This window comes from Falco rusticolus, chromosome 5 (genome assembly GCF_015220075.1).
Source record: "Falco rusticolus isolate bFalRus1 chromosome 5, bFalRus1.pri, whole genome shotgun sequence".
NCBI lineage: Eukaryota > Metazoa > Chordata > Aves > Falconiformes > Falconidae > Falco > Falco rusticolus.
The window spans coordinates 84,593,305-84,617,815 of NC_051191.1; the positions used below are offsets into that span (position 1 = coordinate 84,593,305).

The following is a 24,511-nucleotide window of genomic DNA, read 5'->3' on the forward strand; positions in this document are numbered from 1 at the left end:
CAATTAAGAGACAAATAACAAAACTGTACCAGGAAACCCCTACGGAATGGATTGAGGTTTTACGTTGGCCCTACTGAGAATTAGGATTGCCCCTAGAACAAAGGAAGGGGTAAGCCCATTTGAAAGCTTATATGGGGAATCATACCCAGCTAGCGGCCTGACCACAAAAGAGAACCAAATACACGTTAAAGGTGAACAAGTGCTAAGGAGATATTTAAACTCTCTCTCATGAACCTTATCCTCCTTACATAGATACATAAATCAAAGAGCTCCTTTGCCTTTGGATTTGCCAGTACATCAGTTTCAACCAGGAGATTTGGTTTATCCCAAAAGCTGGAAAGATGAACCACTAAAAGAAAAGTGGAAGGGACCATATACTGTTTTTTTTTATTGACTGCCTATGCAGCAGTGAAATTAGGAGTCGACTACTGAACATGTTATACCCAGGTGAAGAAAAGCACCTACAACTAAACAATGGGCGACTGAACAATCGGTAGACTGTGAATTAAAATTTTCTGAAGTTTAATGCACTGTACAAGGGATTTTGAAAAATCATATCTTGACTTAGATTATACTTAAGGATTAATTTTCTGTTGTTTGCATGCTAGTGATAGGAACTGTAGTAGTAATAGAGTGCCTTCAGAAAAATATTAACATCCTTGTAAAGAGAAATAGTATTATAAATTGCTATTCTTTACTTAGTTATAGTGATAGGACAATGCAGGAGCCCTGAGAGGCAGACATTAAATGACCCTTGGGAGGAACATATGTATTTTTAAACTGATACAGAAAAAAATACAAATAATACACAGAACCAGTTGCTGAGTCTGTATACACTTCCCAGAAAGCTTGGCAAGAGGAATGCCTTTCTAATGTATCTTGGGGAGAGTTATGAACAAATACATCCTTTAATATGAGCCGAGGAATAAAAGAACAGGAATGTGAAGTAACTATCCCTGATCTCCCAGAAAAAATTATTCCACTTTTTTCCAAAGATGCACTTCCCAAAAGGAACAGGTAAATTAGATTGACATGCTGTTAGCATCTAAGGTGTGTGTGTGTACTCAAGTGATAGAATATCTAAGATGAGACACAAAAAGATGGCACTTCTATTGGCATTGCTGAAACGTGGAAACGGCTGACCTCTTAGGGATCAGATTTGAGTTCATGGGTAAAGAAAGTGATACACATTGTGATTGGAAGAGTTCTAATATTTGTAATATTAGGTATTATATGAATTATATGTATATATGTATTAATCCAGTGTACATGGAGATGTTGTTTGATCTTGGGTGGACTGCTTAATAAAAAGATGATACTAATAGAAGGGAAAAATACACATTCTTCCCTTATACAGTCTCAAAGGGGGGATTTGATACAAGAATTATTTACTTTAAAAAAGAAAGAGAGAGAAAAAGAAGAAATACGTAAATACCTATAGTGAAAAACAAGAAAGATTTTGAAAAAAAAAGGGAAGGTTAATTAATCCTTACAAACAGTTAACAAAACATGCCCTTGGGAGAGGAATAGATGCCACAAATATATCAAGCTGGGGCACAACAAGATAAGCTCAAGGAGAACCAAATGGTTAATGAGACTAAACAGCAAATTGTTTAAACTATGTGTGGACTACCCTAATTAGCATACCAAAAGATCCACCCTAGAGCAAAGCAAGCCCCCTACTAAAAAAGCCCCCTCGCCACAGAACATGCCCAGTGAAAAAACGGAGACAAGACTTCTAAGAACAAATGAGAACTAAGTGTGACTGGATGTAATTGTAAACAATTGTTCAAAGTGTATAAAATGTTTTACCATGTGTTAAGAGGGGTGCCAGCTTGGCAGATTTATCATCTAGCACCCATCAATGTGCAGACATGCAATAAACAAATATCTTGACTCTGTGTATGGATTGGCATTCAGCACACCGGGTGAAGAACCCAGATTTGGGAGGACAACTCTACTAAATCAGAAATCCTATGTAACCCAACTGTCTTCAAATAAGACATTAATAAGATGTTCAATATTTAATGTTACACCCTCCGTGCATGGAATATCTAAAAGAAACTGGTCAAGAGAGTATTGGACTCTTAACACCTATCTGCTACTAGTATTTTCATTTGTAATCATTAGAATAAAACTCTTGTGAGGACATTCAAAGTTTTATTTTTATCAGATGTAAAGGGCCCAGCTGTAAATAACTGGAGAGAAAACTGGAAGAAAGCCTTTAACTTGTGCTCAGGAGCTCCAGCTGCTGAAATAAAAATAGCTTTCCTGCTTTACAACCATGGTGGGACAAAAGGTCTGACTGTTCTCTCTTGGCGACCTCAAAGTTCAGGAAGGCACTTCCCCTCCAAATTTACAATGAAGAGTGCATTTTCTCTCACTTCAGGCTTACCTTGGAGTGAGAATGCATGAATTTTACACTGAATAGCTTCAGGTTAGTTAAATCACAAAGAGCCTGCCTTGAACCACCTCTTTGCTCTTCATTAAGTGCCTGTCTCCATCCTGGCTTTTACCATTTGCATTCCCTTTCTTGCTGTTTCCATTTTCATAAGGGGTTGGGTGGTTTGTCTCAGCGCTTCCATTGATGCTGATTCATCAGGCACAGTGTGTTATTCTGAGCTGAGAGTGGGCACACGCTTGGCTAAGACCGAATGGAAATCTTTGCCTGATGTATGGACAAAATGTAGAATGCTTTGTCCACAAAACATCAAACCTGTGACTGTTCTGACAGCTGTCAGCACCTCTTTGCAACAAGCAACTGCTGCTTGCACCACACAGCGCCAACCGAAGCCGATCCTTCCTGCAGGACTCAGGCATGCAAGGGCAGCCTGCATTTTGCCACCCCGTTTCTGTGGCTCCCACAGACCATTCCATGCTTTTCTATCAACATCTTATGTGGGTCCTGATTCATCCTTCTTGTGAAAAGCTTTGGCTCTGCCTAGGGCATTCACCAGAGCACATGGGCAGCAAGACCTACATGTATGTGCATGAGTGGTGCATCTTTTCCTTTACTTAGGCAGTCATAGAGAAGCAATTCGAATGCTTGCTGCAGAATCACTACAGACTGCAAAAGTGTCTTCACTCAGAAGAACTGTAGAGCAAAATGGAAATTACTAGAGATAACACGAGCAGAAACGTAACTGGCAGTGGAAAGATCTGTATAACTGGGCTTCTGTTCAAATTAGTCTTGCATTGATGCTGTGTAAATAGGTTGATTAGCATGAAGACTGATGTTCTCAGATGAAAATGCCTCTGACTTGTGATTTTCACTGATTCATGTGACTTTTCTTAACCTGAAAAGCTTAGAGAATGAAGCTCAGCTTTAGAAGGATTTTACTATTCACAATTGTGAAGAATCCTTGAAAACACTGAGTAAAAGTTCCCAGGTACAGAAAGACCTATAAAAGGAATGCATTGACGCAAATTCAGTGTCTTTTTTTAGCCAGTCTCATCACCTTTCCACATACAAGGTTGGCATTATTGTTCTTTAGCCAGAGTATGGGCACAGCATGATGTACAGCAATGCAAAAGTCTTTAATGCACCAACCCCGTCCGTGTTCCAATGGTGGAACAGGCCTTCAGCTTCTCTAGCTTTTTGACCACCAGTGGATGGGGGAAAAGCGAAAAAAAAAAAAAAAAAAGAATAAAACTTAAACTTCATCAAATTCTGTTAGTTGTCTAAGAAAACTGTGAGTCGAAGGACAGGACTGAAAGTTTCACTTGCTAGTTTTCTGGACATTAACATGATCTAAGAAACGGGGCGGGGGCGGGGGGGGGAACAGAAGAGAGAAAAATAATAGAAGCAAAAATAGTGTTTCCCTATAGCCTGCTGCGGGCCATGTCACTGAAGTCAAGATATGCCAAAGCTGATTTGTGTTCTTCATGAATCTCAGGGCCACAAGAACAGCGTTTGGCTCACTCCAGTACTACTCATACCTCATTTGGAAGAAAGAAGCCTTTTTCCCAGTTTGTTTAGTGGTGATTGTTGGAAGATATAATAAATTAACGCAGAGAGTGGGGGGAGATTCAAGGTGATTCAAAGTCTTGTTGACATGGAAAAGTACCATTTTTTTTCCTTTTTGGAACATATCAAGCTTCTTGGGATCCTGTTTCTTTAAAAAACTCTCCTGTTCATGGAATGATTGGCAGCTGAGTGGGATGGAGGAGAAGCATCAGCTCTCATTTCTGAACTGGCTGCACATTCAGAGTTAACGGGGAAGGAGAGCTTTCTGATGGGAAGAAGATTCTAAACATGTGAAAACCAGAATAAAAAAAAATGGGATTTTCCATAGGACTATGAATCAGGGCACTATCTTTCCAGGACAGTCTGTCCTGGTTTCAACCGGGATAGAATTAATTTTCTTCTTAGTAGCTGGGGCAGTGCTGTGATTTGGATCTGGAGTGAGAACAATGTTGATAGCACCCTGATGTCTTTAGCTGTTGCTAGGGAATGTTTATACTCAGTCAAGGACTTTTCGGTTTCTCAGGCCCTGCCAGCGAGAGGGCTGGAGGGAGCACAAGAAATTGGGAGGGGACCCAGCCAGGACAGCTGACCCAAACTGGCCAAAGGGATATTCCACAGCATAGAGCATCACACTCAGTATATAAACTGGGGCGAGTTGGCTGGGGGCTGCCGATTGCTGCTCATGGATTGGCTGGGCATCACTCAGCGGGTGGTGAGCAAGTATATTTGTTGTGCATCACTTGTTCCCTTTTCTCCCTTCCCTTTGGATTTTATTCCTTTCCCCTTCTCCCTCCTTTCCATTATAATTGTTATTATGGTTACTACCATTATAGGTGTTTTTCCCCTATTTTATTTTATTTTAATTATTAGATTGTTCTTATCACAACCCTGGGGTTTTACATTCCTTCCTGATTCTCCTCTACATCCCTTGGTGAGGGGGGGGACGAGGACAGGGGATGGAGAGGGGAGTGAGCGAGCGGCTGTGCAGTACTTAGTTACTGGCTGGGGTTAAAGCATGACACTGTCATACAAAGGAAAAAACACTGTGTTTGGTCTGTGAGTGTTACTGAAGGTTGGCAGACCAGCCACCTTAGGCTCTACCTAGGATCAAAAGAATGAAAGAGGATTCTTCAAAGTGTGATTCGGGTTTGAGACGGGCAGAGTTGCCGTTCCGAGGTGTTTGCCTCTATTGATTAGACGAGGCAAGCAGGCCACCAACTCAGACACCTTGCTAAAGCATTGGAATTCATGTGATCAGAATCCAGATTCTAGTTCATCCATTAAAACTAAAATAATTACAATAGCAAGTAATAAGGATTTGTTGAACATCGGGAGCCTAACCTAATGAGCTGTGCATATTTGTCAAAACAGCATGGAAAAAATTACTGTTTTCAAGAAGATCCCAGGAGAGTGACCTGAATAACTCTTGAACCTTTTCAGGAACGTAAGCACTGCAAAAGGCTTGTAAAAATGGGTTTTCTTGAGACACTGAATCATTGGAGGTAAAACCATTCAGCACCAAATAAAAACCAGTGCTTATTTTTCTTCTCTTACTGACAACACAGTAATTTGCAGCAGAATTCTGAAGCATGATGTGAGTCAGAGGAATGCACTGTTTTGCCACCAGCAGCACAACTGACACAAATTGTATATCACAGGCAACAAGATTTCTTTTGAAGACCATACCATGAGGAAATTTCTAAATGATTAAAAGATGAAGGAAGAACAAAGGCAACTGATGACAGCCTCTCCTCTACCTCCTTAAAAAGGACCATCTTCATTCAGCCTAGGATTTCTCACCAAAACCAGACGATTAAGAAGGATTTTGATCTTTAATTGGTGTCAGGGATAGTGAAGTCATATCCAGCAGTTAAAAGTTTTAAACTAATGCAAAGTCATAAAAGCTAAATATAGAATTGCTGGCAAGTACTTTAAGTAATTAATTGTCTTGATTTCCTTTGTTCTGGATTGTGCAGACTGTACAATCCAGTGACTGTAATAAATCATTGGTCTTTTTCATTTCATTGAGACCTCAGTTCTTCAGATGTAAAAGAAAACATAGTCAACAGAGATGTGAACATACCCAGCATTTCATAGGGCTGAATGTTTGAGGCAACCCAGGGACTGTGTGCCTTTGTTACAGGTTCCTAAATTTATTGGATTATTCAAATATCAACCAAGGAAAGAAGAAGAATGTAATGCATAAAATACAAAGCTCTTAGATTTCCAATTTTATCGATGTGTTTGATTTTACAGAATCACAGAACAGTTGAGGTTGGAAGTGACCTCTAGAGATCATCTGGTCCAACCCCCCTGCTCAAGCAGGCCACTTCAAGCCAGTTGCCCAGGGCTACAAGGAGGGAGATTCCACAACCTCCCTGGGAAACCAGTGCCAGTGCTCAGTCATCCTCACAGTAAAAAATTATTTCCTGATGTTCAGGTGGAACCTCCTGTGTTGCAGTTTGTGCCCCTTGCCTCTGGTCCTGTCACCGGGCACAACAGGAAAGAGCCTGGCTCCATCCTTTTTGCAACCCCCCTTCAGGTATGTATATACATTAACAAAATAAGATCCTCCTGACCTTTCACTTCTCTAGGCTAAGCAGTCCCAGCCCTCTCAGCCTTTCATCATAGAAGAGATGCTGCAGTCTCTTCTTTATCCTCACGGCCCTTTGTTGGACTCGCCAGTGTGTCCATGTCTCTGTTGTGCTGAGGAACCCACAATTGGACACAGAACCCCAGGTGTGGCCTCCCCAGTGTTGAATACAGCAGAAGGATCACTTTCCTCAACCTGCTGCCAATACTCTGTCTAATGTGGCCAAGGACACCATGAACCTTCTTTGCAGCAAGGGCACACTGCTGGGTCCTGTTCAGCCTGGTGTCCACCAGGATTCCCAAGTCCTTTTCTTCCAAGCTGCTTTCCAGTTGGATTGCCCTCAGCACATATTGGTGCGTGGGGTTGTTCCTCCTCAGGTGCAGGACTTGGCACTGCTCCTTCTCAAACTTCATGAGGTTCCTCTCAGCCCATTTCTCCAGCATTGATTTGCTTATTCCAATATATTTGAATGTAAAATCAGTGTTTGAACTGTTTTCTGGTTTTATTTTCCCTCATGATTTGATGGGTAGAAATGGGTAGAAACAGGCATCACATACCAGATTTCCTCCTTCTGACAAAAATACTAATTCTCTGTTCTTATTTCACTCTTCCTATATACTTCTATAACTCACAGTCCCCTTAATGAAGCTGTAAGTGGTAGTGGCTTTTAAGAGAAACTTTGACCCTCAGTGACCTCTGTGTTTTTAATAGAGATTACACTTGCACACCTCCAAAAAGACTGCAAGTAATAAAAAATGTCAGATGCAGTCAAGAGGCCCTAAATATAACATATGGCATGGGAAATATAAATGGTGCTTTATAGACTATAATTAAAATTGATGTTCATTATCATGACATCTTACAGGAAAATGTATTGCTGTCGACTTAGGAGAAACGAGCTGCTAGAGAATTGTTCTTTTTCTTTATACAAAAGGTATTCTACGCACTCAGCACAATTCAGAATTGCTAATACCTGTTGAAAATTCTCACCTGTAGCTAGGTACCTGTAGCATTTATTTCTGTCCTTGTAAGATTGTACTGGTCATGGATTTATGTAGGGATGTAGCTTTGGCTTCCAAGAAAGATGGATCTCAGTGATACATAATCAAGAGCATAACAGTGATTTTGTGATTACTGTTAACACTGAGATTCTAAATGGAGCAAAACAGACCACATTTTCTAAGACTTAATCTACAAGGTACAACTGATTTTTCCACTCATTCTCTTAGTGGATCTATAGCTACCTGAATTACTTCAGTATCATTTAAAGTCTTAAGCCACTTAACACGGAGTTATCATATTTGTCTATAATAGGGTAGAAATAGTTTATGTTTCAGGAAATGTCAGACCTGCTCACAGGCAGTTGTGGTTTGTGTGTGCTAAATCCAGGGCATTTGTGAGTCATCAAACTTACTGTACAATATGCACAGTAAGTCCCAGGCTTGGTTGAAATAAACTACAGACTTGGCTTAAATTATACGACAAGTCTCAGACTTGTTTTAAATTATACAAATGTGCATGGTGTGCAGAAAAATCATCATTCAAAAATACAGGATTCACCTGGCCATGCAATTGTAGTATAACCCCAGGTAAGCCTGTCAGAATTCCCTAATTTTAACCCATACAAATTATCTATGCAGAACTAAAATAAATTTCTAAGCAAGTACAGGCATATATATATGTATGTATGCATGTATGTATGTAAGTATACACACAGTATAGCTAAGGGACAGAATTTCAAAGGTGTGTGGAAAGATACGTGGGATGAGGGTGTCACTCCTTTGAGGGTACCTGGTCACGGACCCTTTCCAGTGCAACAGGGACAGGAAAAGGAGGAAGCCGTGAACAAGACCACGCAAGGGACACAACCTGCCTGGCACGGTGAGGGAGGCAGTGACGAGAACCAAACCTGGTCAGTCACATCAGTTGATAAGAGCACGAGAAAGTTTACTCCAGGGAGGTTATCTGACTGGGGACCTGTCAGTTGGGAAACGAGGGGGAAAAAGGGGAAACCAGAAATAAAATACACCGAGACGCAGACCTGACAAAACAAACACGGAGGCAATGGCACAAAACAAACCTCGCCACCCCAACGGACTGATGGGCTGTCAGGAAACCCCAGGTGCCGCTTCCAGGAAGATCAGCCTGGACTTTGCAAGGGACAATCCTGCACGCTGGAGGGCTCCGGGCTGCCGGGGGGGCAGGAGCCGGCAGAGCTGTACAGACCCCTGGGGTGGGGGATGCGCAGGGGGGAACAAAGGGGGCAGACAGAAAGGGGTGTAAGCGGGTCCAGTCAGCTGTAAAGCGGGGCTGAGCCCTGTGCCTGCTCACTGCAGGTGTCACCGCAGCTTCTTCTGCCTCCTCACAAACCTTTCCCTAAGCACCTCTGCGTACGCTCGCTCCGTCCCCTGGCACGTGGGCTCGGTGCCAGCGACCGGCGAGACCCGCGTGTGTGTGTGAGGGGAACCTGGTGCAGCTCCTGGGGTCACACTGGGGGGTGGGAGCCCCTGGCCTGTCACACCAGTGACTGGAGCCAGTGGGGGTCTCAAACCCCCCGCCACTGGGGCGGGACCAGCGTCTGTTCCCAAAAGCAGCTGTCAGGGGGCCGCGTGCGCCAGGTGGGCACGGAGCTCAGCGCCACTGGAGCGGGACCCCGGGTCACGGCCCGGGTGCCTGGTGCCGGCTGCAGGGGCAGTTTGCATCTTCCCCAGCTCTGGTGAGCCTGAGCTGTGTGTGCGCCTCCACCAGTGAACTCTAAGCTGGACTAGCCGGTGGCTGGGGGGGGCCAGGGCCTGGGCCAGGGTCCGCCGGGGGGACTTGTGGATGTGGAGTGCATGAGGGATGAGTGTGTGAGCGCTGCGTGTCTGCAGCGAGCACCGAACTGGAGCAGCCAACAAGTCAGAGACCCTGTGGGGCAGGCAAGGGGCCCCAGGATCCAGGCAGGGGTGCTGGGTGGGCAGAGGGGGCACACTGGTGACCAAGAAATCCACAAACAGGTCTGTGCTTGTGAACCTGGGGTGGGGGTGGGTGCCTGTACCAGTGACCTTCTGGCTCTGCCCACTGAAGGAGACAAGGGGCTTGGCTGTCTGGGTTGTCTTGTATGTGAGCCCTGTGTGCTAGAGCTGCTGGAGGCCGCGCCTGTCTGTGGCAGCCTGTGTGACTAGCCATGTCGGTGTCGCGGGGGTGTGTGTGTCTGGGATGTGTGTGCAGCCTTGGCACTGGTTGAACCTGCAAGCAGGAAAGCATCAGCCATGTCCCTCTGTCTGAGCTGAGGCTCTGGGTCCCTGGTGGGGCACCAGGCTGGGCTCCAAGGGGCCCAGGCAGGAGAGGTGCTGGCCCAGAGTGGCTGGAGGAGGTGGCCGAGCTTCCTACATCATTTAACAGTATGCAGGCAGAGAAGTATTCAAAAATTTATGCGTATAGTTTTCAGAAGCACCTATTCAACTCGGTGGCTTCCTAGCTGCTGCATCCCACTTTCTGTAGCCTCCAAGGCTTCATCCTAGGGGTTCAGCAGCGTGATTCAATGCCTAGCAATGACCAACTGTGCAGATGCATAACCCTGGCTCAGACTTCTGAAAAAAATCCTAAATTATGAGAGCTTTTACAAAGCCTGTAGCGTGGAGCCATGAAAGACAAAATAAGGTGAAATACAAATTTAAAGTTCAAGGATTCAGGAGGAAAAACAATGACGTGAAGAGATAGAACATTCTGACAGAGTCTGAAGATGGCAACAGCAAAATGAAGCATGAACGTGAAGCAACATGACACTACATGAACATTCCCAGCAGCAGCAGAATCTGACCCTTCACCACATGAACACCTGGACAGCAAAGACTCTGTCTTACGTTGGGAATGATAAGCGTATAGTGGTTTGTCTAGTAACTTGTTAATCCTAACTGCCTTTGATATGTCAGACAATAAATAATTGCTTTGCACTTTTGAGCTGAATATATTCTGCCTACAAGATACTCTCTGGGCATGGTGAAAGGTGCTTGAACAGAGGGAAAGACAGTAACAGTGCCTAAATTTGTGAAGTGGTTTTGAAGAAAAAGTGTTTTCGGGAACCAGACTTCTACGTATTTCTCAATGTACTCTCACTGGCAAAAATGTTCAAATCAATGACCTTTGTGAGAGTGACATTTCATGCATTTTAATTAGGTTGGTCTGACTTGCAAGTGCGCTGGCTTATTCTCTGACCTCTGAGATGTGTAGGTGTTACAGAATTTAAGAAAACATGACCAGTTGTATTTAGTTGCTGAATCAAAGCTGTGAATGCTTGGAAGGGATCTAAACTGAAACAGACAAATCTTTTTCAGTGCTCCCTTTCTGAATTGGGAGTTTGTATTCCTAACAGCTCACCAAGTTAGTTGAATTTAAACTGACTTTAGAGCTTTGTTAGCCCTATATCTGAAATGTGAGCTTATTTCAACTTGAAATGGAAGGCTGTATCTTCCTGTAATTCTCCGCAACTAAACTGAATTTTGTCAGGACACCCATACTGAGGAAGACAGGGAATACAAAAGATGCTACTGAATGAAGATTTTGGACTTTTCTGTGAAACTGTTTTTTTAAACATAGAGTTTCTCTGACAAAATATATATATGTATGTATATAAACATTTAATGTGGTATAAAAGTTTAATCAAGATATTATGATTTTACAGTATATGAGCCCACACTGGCACAGCAGTGTCTTCTCTGATGTAGTTTTAATAACACTGACAATCTGAGTGCACAAAGAAATGAAAGTCACAGCATAATACGCAGTCTGAATTTATGTAAACAAAAAAACTGTGTATATGTATAAAGACATACACACGATAAGTAATTTTGTAAGTAAACCTATTAATGTGCGTTTAAGGAACATCATGTTTTTCTGTGTGGCTGAAATGACAAGTGATCACAGTGTTAAGGCTGTTACTGTATTAATAAATAGCATAGTCTTGCTCAGTCAGAACTGGTGCTGTGTATTGGACTTGCATTTTAGTTCTAAGATGGGGAGTAAAGTAACTTTCTTGGTTTGAAACAGTGTTAGAGTACAAACTGTTGTGTCAATGTGACTGGATATCTTGTCAGTAATTCATTAATTTTCAGACTCTGGGACTACACTGAATATGAATGTGTTTTTTTTAAAAGTGATGGTATTTTGTAACCACATTGAAGGAGCTAATTAAACTTAAATCTCAAGTTTAAAAAACCCTGATAAAGGAAAGCTACTCATAAGTCTCCTTAGTAATGGACCAAGAAATATTAATCTTTCTTCGGACTATAAAGGCAATTGTGTGTACTTCTGATACTGACTATCCTCATTTATAACAAGGATGACATATATGTCCTTAAACACTCTCTAAATTTAGCCTAATGAAGTAGACTTGCTCGTATTTGGCCACTAAATATTACTTGGTTTTGGTACACCTAGTCTAAGAAATTTCATTGGAAGAGACTGAGGTTAAACACCCATGAGCTCCAGGTTTGGGTAACGTATTTGTTCTCAAGAAAGCTGCAAATCCCACAATTGACTTCAGTGTGTTTTCAGCATTGTTAAGAAACTTGGATATGTATCTAACATTCAGAACACAGGTAATCCCACTTGTTCAGTGGAATTTCTTTTGCTCCATATTATAGAAGGTGGATGAGGAATGTTTTTAACTACCCTACTGGTATGGAACTTGATTCTACAATAAACAATCACGCTGAGTGCTACTGACACACATGAGCAAACTAGTGTGTTCAGCATTTCTTGCATTATTAATAGAACATTTACTGAAGCATTCAAAGATCTTCAGCAATTTGTTAACTCCAACAGGTTCTGAACTACACCTGTTAAAAGATATCTACGTAGTATATTTCAAAAGCAGTCATTGGTAGTCATGTTGATATAAAGCAGGCTTCTATAGCTCTGTGTTAGCAAGAGAATAGTAAGCTTTTACTATTTCTTTTAAACAGTTAAGAAAATGATACCAGAAAGTATACTCCTAACATTTTTACACAGTCATGAAACAAAATGATGAAAACTATTCTTGAACAAACCCACTAGTGATTAATCCTTTTTAATACAATTTTATATATAGACGTGAGCTGGCTTTGAATCTTTATAAATCACAAATAATTCTGCTGAAACTGGTGCATTTACATGAGAGTAACCTGTCTTGAGAACAGAATGCCTTTGTTTCCAGTAGGCATGGTTAGAATACTCAGTTTTACCTGGTGGAAATAGATCTTGCAAGCATAAATGCTTTTGCCTTCTACTTTATAAAGTGACAAAGATATTTCATAAGCACTAAGGAGCATTTTTGGTTTTCTGTTGAGAAAGGAACAGACCTATCAGACATAGAGATGGCACAGAGACTCTTTTCTTCAATAAAATAGTTGTATTGAGGTTACAAGAAATCATGTCTTCTATTACAAAGAAATACTAGAAGAATAATTTTGCATTTTCATTAAAATCTCACAGTAATAAGTGAAAGCACCTTCATTGCTTAAAATACTTGTCTGTCTTTGTCTCCCATTAAGTTTATCTGCTTAAACAAAAATTCTCTTAGAAAAGCAGGACTGAAATTGAATGTCAACTACAAAGAAAACAGAAACATAAACTTAGTTTTGAATTGGACTAACTTTGCAAGTTCTAGGTTAGCCTTCATTAGTTGTATATGCACTGTTGCAGTACTAGGACTGTAATTCATTAAAGTATGTCTGAAAATTCTAAAAAGTGTGAAATCGAGTTTGGCACTGGAGACTTGAATTAACCTCTTGGTACTGAATGAGAAATTATAGGACACATGCTTCGAACAGCCTTGAAAATGGCAATCAGCTTTTTGATTTAATAGACTATAAAAATTCAGCAGATTAGATATTAATAGAAGGGTAATGCAGTTAAAACAGCAAGCTAGGAAAATTATCTTCTCTGTAACATGTCAAGTTCAGCAATAACAACGTGACTGTGATCAAAAATGAGGTGAGGTAAGAGCCACGGTGGGTGCCCAAGGTGGAGCTGTGGTGAGTCGGAGCTGAGCTGCTGCTCAAGATCCTGACATGGACACTAGTGAGGACTGTCGCATTTTCTCCTGGTTCTACTCATTGGAGTGGTGATGGGAGTGGGTTTCAGAAAACAGTATGTGTGCGTGCAAGGCTGTGAGAGTGGGTGAAAAGTTTTCACTGGCAGCATCTCTCTCACAGTACGGTAAGTCACTTATTTGTGAGATTAACCATTTATTAACAATTTGTGAGACAATTACGGTAGAAGCCAATTTCAATGGAGAATTTCAAGGCAGCTTTAGTACACACACCTTGATAAGTAGTTAAAACCAGTCTTGTGATTTTCTGTGTTATGTTCTTTCCTCATTCATGGTTGGTTTGGGTGAATCACAGGGCTAGAACTACATACTATCTCTTCTTATTCCATGACTGACTAATGTAGTCAAAAAACAGTCACCACTGTTTGTATTCTCTCTGACAAAGAAATTGAGGTTTGCCTTAGACCTTAGCAGCTGTTGCAAAACCCCCCGTTATTTCCTTATTTGCAAACTGTAAAAGGGTGAATTGATTCCCTCTCCTGCTGGCCTCCTGCTACCTCTGCCTATAGCTGCTTGATTCCTGACATTTCTTGGATCTGACAAGGGGACAATGAAGTGCAACAAGAAAATATTCTGCAAGTATACAGGCACCAAAAGGGAGGCTAGGGAAAATGCGGGCCCATCGCTACATGGGGCAGGAGCCCTGGTGACAAAGGATGTGGAATGTGGAAAAGGCCAAGGTACTCAATGTGTTCTTCACCTTGTCTTTACTGGTAGACCAGCCTTCAAGAATCACAGTGTTATTCTGTGACTTTTTGACAGTAAATTTAAGTACATATTTCTACTGTTCATGCTTTTATGGAAATGAGCAGCTTCTCTGGATATTGACTGTATTTCCCTATCTTTCTCCCTCCTCTTTCTTCCTTCCTTCCATCCCTTTTCACCCTCCCTCCCTCCCTTCTTCCCTCCCTGCCCACCCACTTTCCTGCCAGCCTTTTGTCCCTCCCTCCTTTTCTTTTCCACTTTCACAAAATAATTTCATTATGCCCTTTGACCTCCAGTAAATTCACAAAGCACATTCTGTTTCATGACTGAATATAGTATTTTCCACAACAGGACTTTTAATGAGGGCAACTTCAAGTTTGCTACTTCTAATCCCAGAAATCTAAGAGATCATGAAATTTGAAATTTTAGTCTGCAATATACTTTCTTGCACAATAAAATATGTTTCCTATTTTGCCTTCTCTGCCCAATAACTGTTCTTGTACCTCGGTCTTCTGATTTCACACCCTTGGTCTGCTTCAGCTTTGCAGTGGGTTATATTAAAGCCAAGGGAACTGAAAGGGTAACGATGGCCCTTTACCTTTTTTAAGGCTCAACAATACAACAGGCAGAGCATCCCTAAGAATTGTTGAACACCCCCTGCTGCTTGTAAATTCAGCTACTGCTAAGTTTAAAACACCATTGACTCCTAAGGAGGCAACTGTATTATGATGTGGCTAACACTATCTCATTTGATTTCCTTCTGAAACAGCTGTTCCAGCTGTACACAAGATGCAAACCATGGGTAAGAAACAGTGCTGCTTTTCAGATTTGATCTCTCTCTTTCTAGAAGAAATAAACCAGAAATAACTAACCCAAAATACCAAAGTAAAATGTGCCAGATACACAGCTGGGCTCAGCCACTAGAGATTTCTGCAGAATACACTTTATTGACACTACCTGGCCATGTGCTTGTAATCAGTTAGTCTTCTGCTATATTCTTCAACTAAGAAAATATTCTTCCTTTCCATTCTCATAACATTTCTGCAGAGCTTTTAGTTAAAAGGAGGTAAGCAACATGCTATATAATACAATGGTCATGGGCCTGAGAAGATGACCTGTAAGAAGAGATTACTGTACAAGGATGCAACTAGAAACTGAAACAGATGGCAGGGTCCCCTCTGCTTTCTAAGTGAGAAATTAAGGTCCACGGCTGAAATAATTTTGGACTGGTAGGTTGCTGTTGGAAGGCCCTGGCTTGGTCACGCATTATTATGGGCTCTGAGACTGGGTTTGAGCTTTCTGGTGATATTAGAAACAATGAAACATAGTCTGTATGGCCAGAAAAAGACAAGAACTGCTAGGCCCTGTGTGATCCCAAGTGTGCATTGTGGGCACTAAAGGAACACTTCAGCACTAATTCTTGGAGACCACTTTCACCATACTATTACAAGAGAGGGAAATGCTATATTTTCTTTTAAAAAGAGGAGGGGGAACTGTAATGGAATGGCTCATATATACTTGGATTCTTGGACAGGACAAGAAGAACACGAGGGACTTAAGTGTAGGGTCCAGACCAAACAGTGTCTTCAAAAATATACACCTCCATGGCCCCTCTTTCAAAGCTGATTTTTTTCCCCCCATACTTTCTCAGAAAAGCTTAAGGAACTCCTTTTCTGTGCACAACGGCTAGGAAAGGTGGTAATGCTGCTTTTTAAACAATAATTCACTCTGGGAAGAAAAGATCCGGGTACAACGCAGTCCTCAATACATGCAAACTTCCAAAAGCATGTCTTGACTTCAAAACAGGATATTTTAAGTGAGGGAGAATAGTATTCTTACCTTGTCTATTGTGTCTCTGTCTAAAATTTTAGCTAAACATTTTATTCCCACCTTAATTTCCTTGCATATGTTTTGTTACTGAAATATTCTCTTCATTTTGGAAAGCAAAGACATTGAGATTTTATTTATGGTCACCTAACATTTCACACTCAAAATACAAAGCAAAATTATCTTTAGTTTCTTCACCTAACAGAGTTTTCAGAAAAGAAAACTTGGCAGTGAGTGCTTCTTCAACTAAGTCTGTCTTATTTCCAATTCTGTTTTCTAAATCTCAAAATTGTTGATGAACTAAAATGAAGATAAAGATTTTCTACTCTGGATTTTCAAATTTAGTTTCTATTTTTAGAAATATACAGATTGAAGAAGACAAAATATTAGATACCTTTTAAAATTTGGATTTTTTTGAGATAGGTTTTTCACAACTGGGACCTGAAAAACCTGTCTTATAAGAAATTAATAAAGCCATCATCCTTCATCTTTCTACAGCTCTTAAATGTCAGTTTAAAACTGAAATACTAAGAATGAGATAGTGCCCATCCTCTCACAGTCACTGTGAAGGGAGAAAGTTGTCTCAGCTCCCATGCAACAGCTTTGAAAGCATTAGTATGCCAAGAGACTCCATGGAGCCAGTCAGTACTTGTTCGGGAACACAGGAGTGAGCCAGGTAGGCTGTGACTAGTCAGCAATTGCTCCAAGCTGGCATGGTGAAGACACCTTTATGGCCATTAACTCATCCACTTAGCGGGCAATCTCCTCTTTCCTTCCTTGAGATGAGTGCTTCTTGTTTCTGTTGTTTAGAGGTTATTCCCAAAGAAGAAAGAAAATTATGGAAAGGACAATCCCATTTTATCCTAAACTCTAGATCAAAATAGAGCTGGCATTAAAGCTAGCGAGCAAGACAGCAGGGCAGCAGGATTCTCTGTGGAATTAGAGACAGGAGCAACCAGTTTCATCATTCACCCCCTTTAGCTGTTCATCACTTCATCTGTCAATGGACTGAATTTTGTTGCAAAGTCAGAAAGGTTGAGGCAAAATTATTTTGAAAGATTAGGTTCAATACTTTTTTAACTTCAAGTATTTCTCTGCTCTGCCTGTACCAGTAAGGGCACAAGCCTTCATCTTTTGGAATCAGGCTGAGGGTGAAGCTCTGGAAGGCATGTGAGTCAGTCCTTCCAAGCTCATGTTTGGCGTGGAAGTAGAACAATTACAAAGGTGCTCATCTACACAATTTCTTGCACTCCCCTCTGAGGACTTCACTGCTTTTCACAGACTGTGGCTGGAAAAAAGTCACTACAGCAACTTCTATGTGAAGTGCTCACTAGTAAGGAACCTTTCTTTTAGCATTGCCACGATGACACAATATGATCTGGCCCATGATGTCAGCAGGAAGAAACATACCCTTTCAGAAAAATACCAGTTTTCTTGACACTAAAATGTTGTTCATTAGAACAACCCTACACTGCCAGAGGATAATGTTAAGGTATCATTATCTTAAGACTCTGCTTTGAGATATTGCTGTTATTCTTTATCTAAGCATAAATGGGGTTTGATCCTATTTATATTATTAATGCCAACCAAAAGTTATTTCTTCAATGGGGCCAAAATATTATGGTCAATGTCTTGAATTTTTAGTATTAAATTTAAAAAAGGAATTGAATGCATTTAACTACACCGAGATCTTCAGCTGAGATAAATTAATGTTCTGCACAGTTGAAATTGGTAGGAGAAGATGGCTCAGAGCCATATTTCTGCTCTCCCACTCCTAAATTGGCTAGAAACCAAAAAAGCCCCCATGACTATATTAGAACTGCCTTGTTACTAGCCTAAGTATTTAGTCCGAACGGGAGCACTGTGCAGGATCAAAATGTGGTGAAGGGGAATACTCCCTGCTTTAACTGAGAGGTGCCTTTATAGCCCTTGGGGGTCTGATACACCCACAATGAAAGATTTTTCAGTGAGATGACGGGACAGCTTTCTGACTGCCTTGTCAGCAGTGCCAAGCACCTAGAGCATGGGCCACTGCTCTGATCTCTATAGCTCACCTGTACTACTTGCACACACCAGCTATCACAATTTTTCCTGTTCAAAGTTATGTGACATGGGCATGTGACACATCAATCAGTAAGGCTGAAAGGTATGTCATAAGCTGCTTCTTCAGCTAGCTATCTGACACCAGGCCAGACCTCCTGTGATTTCAGTTAAGCCTAAGAAGCACATCACATAGCAGCGCTATTTGTCTCTTGGGTAAACATCACCCACCCATTAATTCATAAATAGTGTTCTGAGGTTCTGAGCAATTTAGCACCACCAAATAATAATCTTCTACCGCACCTTTCACCAATACATCACAGAATTCAACAGTATGAATGGGAAAGCTCAGAGGGATTAAATTATATCTCCAAGAAGATCCAGTGTAATAGCCAGGAACAAAACTTATGTTTACTGAATAAATCCAGTCCACCGTTCTGTGTTACGCACACTCTTGCTCTGCTTCTGTTCATTTGTACTTTGATAACTTATTAAAGAGAAACATCTCTTCCTACTCATGAATCACAAACAGGAGCTCATGATTTCAATAGAATTTATAATCTCTTCTCCCTTAAGTAGTGGTATGGCTGGATTTCATGCAGATAGGACATGGCAATCTCCCCACTTCTGATAACAGACCTGTTACTTTCACAGACCTGGATCTCATGATACTGTGCCAATTATATTCATCTGTATGAGGAAGCATGCCTATTATGCCTGTTACCCGAAATCATCAAAAGAATTTTTTTTCTAATCAAAATCCAAGCTTTGTGTAATAGGACATTCAGTGAGGATTCGATTTTGCTACAATTAATAAATTACTGATCTCTCTATTCTTAGCCATGAAACAAACATCTTTTCTTTCTACAGACGCTGCACAGTCTTGAGTATAAGGATTGCCTTTTCTGAACATTGTATGCATTGTACAAAACCAGCCAGTTTTAGGTTCTAGAATTGTTTCAGTCAGTGAGAAATCTGTTAGGTGTAGATGTATGTCTCTGTTGGGTATGCACATAAACCCTGGCACTTTGTGCTATTGCAGCACTTTGTGCTTATTGTAGCTTTTCAGTACTTAAGGGGGTCTTAGGAGAAAGATGGGGACAAACTTTCTAGGCAGGCTTGTTGTGATAGGACAAGGAGTAATGGTTTTAAGCTAAAAGAGGGTAGATTTAGACTAGATATAAGGAAGAATTTTTTTTACAATGAGGGCAGTGAAACACTGGAACATGTTGCCCAAAGAGGTGATAACAGATGCCTCATCCCTGGAAACATTCAAGGTCAGGTTGGACGGGGCTCTGAGCAACCTGATCTAGTTGAAGATGTCTCTGCTCATTGCAGGGGGGGTGGACTAAATGGCTTTTAAAGGTTCCTTCCAACCCAAACTAAGCTATGATTCTGTGATTCTGTTTTCTTCACCTGGCATAGGTTCATGAGCTATATTCAGGCACACTTCTGAAATCTCACTTCTTTCAATTTCCTTCCCATCTCTGATATCAGTCCTACTATTAATATGGCTTCCACTTAATATATTTAAAATAAAAAGACACAGAAACCAAAATTTACAGCAGGTCAGCACTATTAATTTTACAGAATCTTCATGCATATGTTCTACAAAGAACACTTTAACTTAATTTTCTGTCTGAGTGTCTTTAATTATGTGCAGAGAACTCACTTCCAGATCTGTTATCTATGCAGACAGTCCTGTTTTATTTAGGCAAGTCTTCTTTCATGACTAAAGATACAGAGGTTCATTTTTATATCTCGAGGAGAGATTCCACAGCTTTTGTTCCCATGGAACTTCTTTTAAAGTTCATGGGATGGCCAAGGGGAATAAAGATTTTCTGAATCTTTTTTATTTGTTTTCCCCTGTGCACTCCAAACAAGGGTCTGAAACCATTCTAGCAATCTTCCTGTTTGTGGGAACCCTATGGCCTCCAGTGAGGCTCTAAATAGAAAAGACTTACTGTTTTATTTCCCTTGACTTTTATTTTTATACAAAGCACTGTATACCCTCAGACTGCTATGAACACATACAAAAAACCCACTGGTTCCACTTAAACTCTGGCAGACAGACTGGTATCAGGCTGTTATCAGTACAATAAAATTACAGAACTATTCTGACCCTGATCCAAGATCCAACAACATCTGTGTCAACGCTTCTACTCACTTAATTATATTTTGTCTCAAGATATAAGGCTATGGGGATACTGGCAATATAAATATCTGTACAATCTGGTACCATGCGAGCACACTTCTGTAAGTTTCCTGGTAAAACAAGGTGTCTTCCTTGACTGGAAAGTAATTACTAGTAAGCTATTGCTTTTCTACTGTCTTGTATTCTTGTTTGAAGTAACAGTGAGTATTGTCTCATTGTAGATTTGGTTTTCTCTTGTTTGTATTTGTTGTCATTATTTCTTTAAACTCTTCAGACTAATGAGCTAGCGCTATGGTCATCAGAGGGAATAAAAAGTTTTTCATACAGTGCCCATGTTCTTTGTCTTAAAGTATTTTTTTAACACCCTACTACTGTTCTATAAAACAGTGTACTTGCCATATTTGACCGAAAGTTTAATTAATGCTCTTAGCTGTGGCAGATTAAAAAAAAAAAATACTATGAAACTGTAATATAAGTAACTGGCTCAAATAAATCTGTGTAAGAACCAGGTTTCTGGAACGCTTTGAAAATGGGGCATTTTGACCATTTGTTAAATGGTTAAATGGTTAAATTTAACTCTTCGTCTCTCATTATAGCTGAAATATTTCACATCATGCCTATCATCATGGCATCAAAGTACTTCAGAAATTTAGTATCAAATCATGTGTGTTACTGGTACCCCATTCGTTTCAAATGAAGCAAATTTATACCAATTCCTGATTTTCTCTGACACTGTGATAAGTCCAAAAGTGTGACACTTTGTGCTGTATTCCTTTTGTCACAGAACATTTCCAAACTTCAGGAGAAAGTTAGAGAAATACAGGTTTGAAGGTCAAACTGGTATCCTATGACTTTGCCAAATATAGATGCTTGACGAGTAGAAGGGCTTCAAAGGTCTTGGCATATTTTGCTTGGTGCACTTGTAAGTCTGCATGTATGCAGACTACTTCTCTCAGTACAGAACAGATCTTAACATCACAAATATGAAAATTAATAAAATAGAAAATATCTTGGCAGGTGTTATGAATGTGTCTGTTCCAATTTTCTTGAGGTAAAAGCACAGCAGGATATGCCTAATCTGCAATATTTTCACTCTCATTTCACAAATCTGTCACTGATGGATACTCTGAGGAGAGGAAGCATAGCATTTCAACACTCTGCTAGCCTGTATGCAGCACTGGAATGAAACTGTCGTTGTTAAGAAAGCCTTCTCCATAAAATGACATTGCAGTTGTGTGCAGCACTGCACAAGCAGAAAGGCAAAGGTGGTTAAACAACAAAAATTTACTAATAGTGAATTGAAATAGAAAAGGAATATTTTAAGAGCTCCTCTCATCTATTTTCCCTGTCTAAATTCCAGTTGAAAAACTGGTTTGAAATGAACTGGCTGTGCTTTTACATTTCTCCTTGCAATACTGCCCAGGATCCTGGGACTTTTAATGCAATATGTGCTGTCAGTACTATGACAGTTTACAGATGTGCAGCCAGACTTCTTGCTATTTATAGATGCCTCTTCTATAAACAGCACTTTATGGGGTTGTAATGCAGTAGCAGGGATGTTCCTTACAAGACATTCATTTAAGAAAATTCTGCTCTTCACCTCGCATGGCAAAGCAGATACATTTATGAAGGTCAAGCAGAGAGAGCACTATTAGGAAGAGAAATAAGGAAGTCATGAGGGAGCAGGACACCTGCTGGGAGGACTATTTGAAAGGAGGAGACGTTTGGCAGAGACATTGAGAGAATAAAGAGGGGAACAATCATGTGCTCACTCACACTGAAGCAGTGCTTTTTTTCTTTATTACCTCCACAGGGCAACTGGGCAGGAGGGTCGGTGCCGCCCGTGAACGTAAGGGCAAAGCTGTTGAAGTTGGTCGAGGTGCTTTGCCCTTGGGGTCTGTACATGGCTGTGCTGCATGTCGCTTAACCATGTGCTAAGCGTTCAGCCAGAGCGCTAGGCACAGGGTATTAATAGAAACGGGGAGTTTGGCGCACACTCACACTTTTTGCCTGTCTCCTTCTCACATGCTGCCAGAGAAGCTGGGACTGCATCCTGCATCGTTTTGCTTTCCCAGATCTGAGACTTCGCACACTGCTGTATCCCTTGAGAAGTGTCAGTGAGGTCAAGACAGCCCTATTCAAGTAAACAAGGGCTGCTCAACCCCAGTGTTGAGGAAACCGAAGGTAACGGGGAGGGGGGTGCGGGGTGGGTTTTCTTGCAGAAAGCGTGAGAGCTCGCAGGGTACCCGTTCGGCCCGCAGGCAATGCAAAGCTATTCTCGGCTCGGCTCAGGCCAGCCGGGCACAGGGCGGGATGCTCCTCCTGCCCTCCGCCCCCTCCTCGGGCAGGTTAACACCGGAGAGACACGGAGACCCCGGCGTCCCCCGACCGCCGGCCCCGGCCCCGCGGCTGGGCCCGGCGCGACGCCCGGAGCTGGCCAAGGTGCTGCCGGCCAGGGACCCCCGGTGCCCGCCGCCTCCGCCCGCCGCCCGCCGCGCCCGGCCCCTTCCCGGCCGCCGCCCGCCCCCTCCTCCTGCGGCCCCCGGCCCCGCGCCCCGGCCCCGGCACGGAGCCTCGCCCCGGCCCAGCCCGCTCCGCTGCTCGGGCAGCCGGCGGAAAGCGGCGGCTTCCGGGAAACAGCCGGGGCGCCGGGAGGGTTCGGCGGGGCGCGAAGTTCTCCGCCCGGGGGGCGGCGGGCGGGGGGCGCATGCAGGAAACCCCGGCGGCAGCGGCGGCAGGGGCCGGCCGGGGGTCCGGGGAAGTTTTCCTGGCACTTCCTGCTGCTTCTGCTGGGGGCTCGGGGCCGGGGGCTGGGGGAGCGCGGCCACCGGGCTCTGCCTCGCATCCTTACCTCGGTGCTGTCGGCAGCGTTCTCCGCCATTTTCCTCCTCAGGAGCAGGCAGCGGGAGGAGTGTTTCATTCCCATAAGAGCTAGCCAAGGGGTTGGGGCTTGGGGGTTGGTGGTTTGTTTTGTGTTTTCAAAGATCACCAAACACTGGCGTACGCCAAAGGATAAAGAGGAAAAAGAAGGGGGGCGGGGGGGGGGAATTGGGGAAAGCAGCAAGAAATCAGTCAGCTTTGTCCTTTCTGCGTCGTCCACGGGAATGTTTGTCTCCTCTTAGCATCGGAGCTCCTCGGGCACTTTCAAGTCCTCTTTCTCCCCTCTCCTCCACCTCCAGCGAGCTCTTGGGATGGGCAGAGAGAGGCGGCACACACTCTTCACGTTAAACTAGAAGGCTGTCGGGCTGTGAGTCCTCCCCTTCAGAGAAAGCAGTCAGGCTAAACAGGAGAGAAGCACCGGCTAAACTGAACTTGGGCGTGCAGTGACCAGCTGGGCATCTTTGTGTCCTGTGGCTACTCTTCCAGAGGCAGAGGGAGCCAGAGACAAAGCAACAGGACAAGGAAATCATAGCCCTTTATTTTCCTTCTTTGGGCTTCTTGCTTTCTCTCTAGGTCCCAGGAAACTTCCTTTAAAGACGATCACACAATTTGCCACCCTTTTTCTATGAATGTCTTCTGAAACAGCAATCCCTCCTTCTCCTCCTCCTCCTCCTCCTCCTCCTTCCTCCCTCCCCCTTCCCTTCCCTTTCCCCTTCCCTTCCCTCTCCTTTCCTTTCCCCTTTCCCCTCCCCTCCCCTCTCCTCTCCTCTCCCTACCCCTTCTGCTCTTAGGCAGAGCTTGGTGCCCTTCTCTGGGAATTGCATTCGCATGTCTTTCACAGAAAAAAACACTATATCTAGCTCCCCCCACCCTTCGCCTACACCCTCTCACACACAAGCATGCATTCACACGTACACACACACAAGTTGTCTCCCTCTCACACAGACATGCACAATTTTTTTTTCTTCCCCATCCCTCCTCTTCTTTTGAATCAGCAACACTTGTCTTTGCAAGGACTCTCGACAAGGCTCTTAGAGAGCAACTGAAGAAGTCTGCTCCAGCTTCTTTCCTCCGAGTTAAGTAGCAAACCTGCTTTCTTAAGGTATCTTCACGTGTGTGTGCTCCCAGCTTCTGTTTCGCTTGAAGATTTTCAGCAGGATCCACACTTCGTCAGAGAGCCGTGAACTGTAGCAATACGGTCCCAATGCTGATGCAAGTCCTGATGAAAAAGGGGGTGAGGGGTGGGGGGGGAAGGTCAGAGGGAGAGGTCTG

The 24,511-nt window shown here is 42.6% G+C and overlaps 1 protein-coding gene across 1 annotated transcript in view; it reads right to left on the reverse strand.

The window, feature by feature from the left end:
• Nucleotides 1-23,869, reverse strand: part of PRMT8 (protein arginine methyltransferase 8) — a 74,260-nt gene extending 50,391 nt beyond the window's left edge. The window contains exon 1 of the mRNA XM_037389903.1: nucleotides 23,211-23,869. Within this exon, the coding sequence (XP_037245800.1) occupies nucleotides 23,211-23,285 (75 nt within the window). The 5' untranslated portion in view covers nucleotides 23,286-23,869. The remainder of the gene's footprint in view (nucleotides 1-23,210) is intronic.
• Between the last annotated feature and the right edge of the window lie 642 nt (nucleotides 23,870-24,511).